Below are 6731 nucleotides of genomic sequence, written 5' to 3'. Positions count from 1 at the left end.
ACCATACGCACATATTATTGGCGAACAGCCAGGTAAGTTGTAAACATTAACATTTGTAACCGCTTGCTGCTTACGGGTGCCTGTCTAGCTCAAAAAAGGCGGAGTATCTGGAATTTAGGACAAGCTGAAGTCGGCGCGCATTCACACATCACTCGCGCCGCATTACAGGGCGAGGCAAGCCGCTCCGAAACCACCCTCTCCAGCTGGACCGAGAGCGAGTGAATTACGTCGACTACGAGGGCGAGTGGCATGTTCACACTGACCCAGTCGCGCCGTGTTCGGCCCCAAAACTCAGTTAAGTCGACTTAAAATGTTCCAGTGTGAAAATGAACTTAATGGGGAAAGCTGAGCTGCAAGAAGTGGAAGTGAATTTGGGCTAAGGTCCCAGGACAGCTTTACCTCCTTTGTCCCACCACACGCATCACCCTGCCGGACAGTCCCAGGACAGCTTTACCTCCTTTGTCCCACCACACGCATCATCCTGCCAGACAGTCCCAGGACAGCTTTACCTCCTTTGCCCCACCACACGCATCACCCTGCACGACAGTCCCAGGACAGCATTACCTCCTTTGTCCCACCACACGCATCACCCTGCTGGACAGTCCCAGGACAGCTTTACCTCCTTTTCCCCACATCACACGCATCACCCTGCCGGACAGTACCAGGACAGCTTTCCCTCCTTTTCCCCACATCACACGCATCACCCTGCCAGACAGTCCCAGGACAGCTTTACCTCCTTTGCCCCACCACACGCATCACCCTGCCGGACAGTCCCAGGACAGCTTTACCTCCTTTGCCCCACCACACGCATCACCCTGCCGGACAGTCCCAGGACAGCTTTACCTCCTTTGCCCCACCACACGCATCACCCTGCCGGACAGTCCCAAGACAGCTTTACCTCCTTTGCCCCACCACACGCATCACCCTGCCGGACAGTCCCAGGACAGCTTTACCTCCTTTGCCCCACCACACGCATCACCCTGCCGGACACTCCCAGGACAGCTTTACCTAATTTGCCCCACCATACGCATCACCCTGCCGGTGGGCCTAATAAAAAGCACTGTCAAACATGTTATGCCTATGGAGACGTTCCTGCCAGGTTCCTCTATTAAGTTGAAGAACTGCAGGCAGCTTGAACCTGAGGCCCCATCAGTAACCTGGAGAGAGTAGAGCTCATACACTGGAGCTCACTAGAGAACTCAGTGTGTGGGTGGCTCTGACAGGGAAAACATGCACAAAGTGCCTCACAGTACTGACATTTTGGTTGATCCTGGGTGGAATCAAACTTGACATGGTTTTTGTATTGTAATGAAATTCCTCTCTCTGTTATTGATGGAATTGAGAACAAATTGACCTCCGATCCTGAGAGACACCCAGAGAAAGTGTGCTACTACCACAAGAGCACAAGAGACAGACAGAGAGAAGGTGTTTGGCAGTGCAGAATCGTATGCAAAAAATTCATCGCAATATACAGTATACCGATGAACATCACACCTGGAGCATCACAATTGAGTTCACCACAGTTAATCTTACTTCTTTCAAATACTTGGAATTACAATTTTATTAATATTTCTTACTAATATGAAGGCATTTTCAGAGTAATTTTGGTCATCCTTGTCTAAAGAGCACCCCACCATTTGAAAACTAAGCTACATTTCCTCCACCTGTCCATTTCCACATACTACTGGTGTTTACTTGCATTAATACCAAATGTTTAGGCTGTATAGGTTTCGGGAACAATTCTATTGGCTGCATTGTCATCAATCGGTCATAGTGTTTTGAACCTTGTTTTGACCCAGGTCTGATGAGTAGGATTAAGAAAACAGCTTTACAGTACAATACACCTGTAAATGTATGCAATGTGAAAAACATTTCTTGGTTCAACTTAGAAACTCAAGTAATCAAATTCCAGAGGATATTTGAGGCCAAGAAAAGGACTATGGAATGCATATCAATTTAAGCCATTTGTTTGATCTCCAGACTTTGGAAATGAGCTGTCAAACAGCCATCAGTCAAAGTGAAGAGATTTTGACAATTGTCACTCAAAGGATTCAAGCTATGCCTCCAAACTGTGCCTGTGGCAGCTCAGTGGAACTCTACAATGAGTTTTCCACCCTCACGATTGGTGGTGTACTTCCAGAGTTATCGATAACCGGCCATGACTACAATTGCTTGAGATTCTAAGTCGAACTGATGGATTTGTTGTTTACAGCGCATTCATCATAAGAGCACCAAAGAAAGTGTACAGTATATATACAGCCCAAAGTGTAAGGTGTAACATGATGCGCTGTGTGTAGTGCAGATATTTTTTTTCAGTGTCCAGCTCATATCGAGTCCATTCCATTCAATTAGATTCCATGATGTCATGTTCCATTTCTTTCCACTCTATACTAATTCATTCACTTGTGTATATTCCATTCAGTCCATCCCTTTACTTTTAATTCCATTCAGGTTTCCTTTTTTTCTGAGACCAGCCCAGTCATGTTCTATATTGAGTTAACCGGATGTCTTTCGGCATATTGTTGTTGTTGTTGTTGTTGTGTGCATTTGTATTCCCCAAAGCAAGCAAGGGGATGCTCTCTGTATCATGTCATTGAAAATTGTCATTACTGCAGACACTGCACAAGTGTAGCTTATTGAACAGAAGCCTAGTTCCGTAGCCACACAGGCTATGCATGAGTGCACCATTATATGGCCCATACATTTACTGGGTAGCAAATACAGTCTGTAAACTGAATATTTCTATAGGCAGTGAGCCCGCACATTTACCGGCATCCCGCATTTGAATGATCATACAAGGTTACTGTTTCGACTAATGAGCTCAGCCCCCATCACCTCAGTAGTGAAACATTTGCAAGGTGGTTGCATTGACCATTTCTTCCCTAAGCTATACAGTAAGAGCTTCCCATACATAGATCATATTTGTGGTGGCACACCACAACATCAGACATGCCAATCACAAATATGTTTGCCAATTTTAGATACAATTACAGAACTTGCTGTGATGCATGTACTCTGCAGTCTTTTCTGGTGCCAACTTAACATATGCTGTACAGAATAAATATATGTATATGTACCTTTACCTGCCACAAATAACATGAGAGCCTGTAGGACACACAGCAGTATTGAGATCCTAGAGTAATTAACCTGATTCAAACCTCATGTGAGGAACCAACCAGACATTGAGGGACAATCCCCACTGACCCAGGGAGATCTTTAGGCATACAAGGTCTTCGGCAGGGAGGTTTTTAGCTTTTAAAGGTTTCAGACAGGATTGCGAACAGCTGGAGGTGACCAGTGTGTAGTTACTGTAAATACATGTTCCTTCAGTACTGACCCTGTTTTAAGAGCACCCCAGGGCCTGAATGAAAACAAGAGTCAGCTTATTAGCTTGCCTGGAAAAGTAAGAGTTATACAGTGACTGCAACAGTATTAAGATCAGGGATGGACGTTGAGGACTTGGGACACTGGCCCAACGTAATTATTCAGCTTCCAACTCCATTCTTCCAGCCCAGTCTGAGAAACACCGGTCACAAGCTAATCGCAGGCTAGCGAAATCTCCATGCCTGACGAAGAACGTCACTTTTAGCAGTTGGAGCCGGCAGGGGTGTAGTTACTCAGCTCCCGGCGGATGGTGCTGAAAGGCGACAGCTCCAACTCGGTGGTGCACTCATGTTCATTGTCGTCGCTGGCTGTGGCCGAGGAGGGGGCGTGACTACAGCAGCAGCAGCAGCAGCAGTCCAGGAAGGCCCTGCCGAGTGGGCGACACAGGAGCAGCAGCAGCGCCGGCGTCACCGCGGCCCGACAGAAGAGCAGCAGCTGGGAGAGCAGGTGCAGCACGGACATGGTGCGCTCAGGGACCCCGGCCGCCATGTACGCCGACACAATGTTGCAGATGTTCTCGGGCACCACACAGGCGCCGTACACGATGGCCAGTGCCACCACCGTGCAGTTCATCTGGCTCTCCAGGCGGATCTGCTTCTTGTTGCTGCGCACGCTGGCCTGCTCGGCGCGCCGGATCTTGCGCGCCGTCACAAGCGAGCAGCCGATGGTGAAGAGGGTGGGGAGGCAGAAGTAGCAACCGAAGCACCACCAGAGCCGGGCACCCTCGTAAGTCAAGCCCAGCACGTAGAGCATGTCGGGAAGCGAGGTCGATATCCTGATGATGCAGCGTTGCGCGGGGGGCTCGTCCGGGATCCCAGTGTCTTCCGCCACCAGCTGCCGAATGAGGAGCTCCGGGAGGGCCAGTAGGAGAGCGCCAATCCAGATGACGGCCAGCTTGGCGGTGGTGGAGGTGCAGTTCTCGATCATCTCATAGTACATCTGGACGTTGGTGGCCGCGCGGAAGCGATCGATGCACAGGGCACACAGGGTGAAGGTGGTCACACCCAGAGATGCCACCTGTGGGAACAAGTACACAAAGAGACATTCTTATAACATTATTCATCAGAATCAGAGACACAATACCAACATTTTGACTTCGATACCGATACCAAGTTTAGTATCACTATACTCGATACCGATATGATACTTGAAATTTATGAATGCTTTTCAGATCTGCTCGTTACTTAGCTTAGCTGTTAGCGATGGCTCCTCTCTCTCCCTCTTGGTAAGCTGTTACATATGGTAACATTACACATAACATTACTGTATATTTGCAGGAGTGAGAGAAGTCTCCCGCTAGTGTTGTTGTCCAGTGTGATGGCAGAGACACTGAGAAACTGAGTTGGTTTATTTTCTGCATCGCGTGTAACGTTAGTTTTAAACGAGGAAATGCGCAGCTTCTTTTTACAGGCACAATAATGGAATAATTGAAATAGTATCGAAATTTCGGTATACCGTGCAACACAAGAGACACCTTATGGTTTGACCACAATTAACTCATTGAGTGCCAAGGACGAGTATGTTCGTCAATTCGTTTAGTAACGTAGAGTGCCAAGGACGAGTATGTTCGTCAATTGCGTTTTTTGACGGTGGGACGTGGATCAAAGCCTCAGGCATCTCCTGTACAAATATTGTAGCTATTGAAGGTGTATAACCTATTTTACGGACTCATTAGGTGGCGACAGTGCTCTCCAGATTAGAGAAAGGTCCGGAAAACAGCAGGAAAAAGCCCCATGATGAAAGAGAAACCGCTCATGCTGCAGCCAGAGCCATATAGATGGCTCTGTCTGCAGCTGACGTTGGCTGCGAACAGCAGTCAATCCGCGCCCACAACTGAGCCTCTCTGTCTCTGTCTGTCTGTCTGCATAGTTTCTCCACACGATTAGCCGCCAGAAAGGCAGCACCCGACGCCAAAGGGCCAAACCTTTCCCTGCAGTCCGGTTTGGCATTTCCGTGTTGCGCTGGGAGCCGCCGCACAAAAACGGAGCGCTCCGAAAATAGACTGGGTGCGTGTTAGGCTGTGTGTTAGTGTGGGGAGGAGTTTGCAGCTGAGGGGGGGAGAGGGGGGTGGGGCCCGCAGGGCACCACACAACTACACCACGTCACTACATCAGAAAATATTAGCTATAGACTCAGTGAATGTGCTTGAAATGCTTCATTTCACAAAAGGCGGAATAACTCAGCTTCTAATTTGAAACGTGTCTTTTTGCTCAAAACAACCTATCTTCTCCGGCTCATAACTAAAGAACGGAAAATGGTATCAATAAACTTTGTTTTGCAGATGATAGAAGAGAGTCTCATCGTTCTTTGTGCGTGTTCGGTGTTTACATAGTAATATCACACAATATTCTGTGGGCCTCGAGAAATCACTGAAAACGCTCTGAAACTCTGGCACTGGGAGCGTCCGTTCTCCAAAAGTGGCTGGCACTCAATGAGTTAATGTACAGGTATCTGTCTAGGGGACATTTTTAATTCTCTACTTTGGCTTATCATGGCAGTAAAGCTGGTTGAAATACAACTAAGAGACTGAGACAGAGAGAGAGGCTCTTGTACAGTAGCATCATTCAGGCAGGGCTACATGTCCAATGTTGGCCTTTGGGTTCACCTGACACTGGTGTAATTACAAACAATGGAACAATGGGACCACAATGGAAGACTGTACTGTAACCTGCAATTAACAGTGTGTGGGTAGCATCCCTCCCTGATACCTGAATATGTGAATATTTGTGTGTGTGTGCGAGGGAGAGAGGGAGAAAGAGAGATTGAGAGAGAGAGTGAGAGCGAGACTGAGCTAGAACACCCACACATCCATACAGCTAAAGAGAGAGGGGAAGAAAAGAGGAAGGAAGTTGGAACCCCTAGTGCACGCGCTTGTACGTCTACATACTTGGGAGATCCAGTTTGATCATATCTTTTTCTTTCTATTTTTTTCCACATTTTTGTGACTTGAGGCCTCCTTGCCTCCTCTCACTGCCCCACTGCTTTTCCACTGTCCACCATTATTTTGCTTTCTTTCCTTTGTCATCTCCTCTTGCCACCGCCTACCCCTCGTTTCATCCCTCCATCCTTTCTCCTCTCTCAGCTCTCCTGTCTTCCTCCTTCTGTTCTCCACTTTTCATCTCTCTCCATCTTTCCATCCTCCCTTCTGCCTTCTCCCTATACCATTTTTCCTTCCTGTTTTCTCCCTTGCTTTATTCATACCTCTCTCCCAACCTTCTCCCCTACATCTCTCTCTCCCTCCCTCCATCTTAATTACAGCAGCCAGCTTCCCAGATGGCCCCGGTGAGGCACAGCTTTAGTGCTCTAAACACATACATCCTGGACAGATAGGAGATACACACACACAC

At 47.9% G+C, this 6731-nt stretch overlaps 1 protein-coding gene across 1 annotated transcript in view; it reads right to left on the bottom strand.

The window, feature by feature from the left end:
- Window positions 1–3585: 3585 nt before the first annotated feature.
- Window positions 3586–6731, bottom strand: part of gpr37b (G protein-coupled receptor 37b) — a gene marked incomplete at both ends in the record, with an annotated part of 20903 nt that continues 17757 nt past the window's right edge. Inside the window, one exon of the mRNA XM_083656151.1 lies at window positions 3586–4401. Coding sequence (XP_083512277.1) covers window positions 3586–4401 — 816 coding nt within the window. The remainder of the gene's footprint in view (window positions 4402–6731) is intronic.

The sequence above is a fragment of the Poromitra crassiceps genome, assembly GCF_964638095.1.
Source record: "Poromitra crassiceps genome assembly, chromosome: 2".
NCBI classification, from domain to species: domain Eukaryota; kingdom Metazoa; phylum Chordata; class Actinopteri; order Beryciformes; family Melamphaidae; genus Poromitra; species Poromitra crassiceps.
This window is presented reverse-complemented; position numbering and strand designations above follow the sequence as displayed.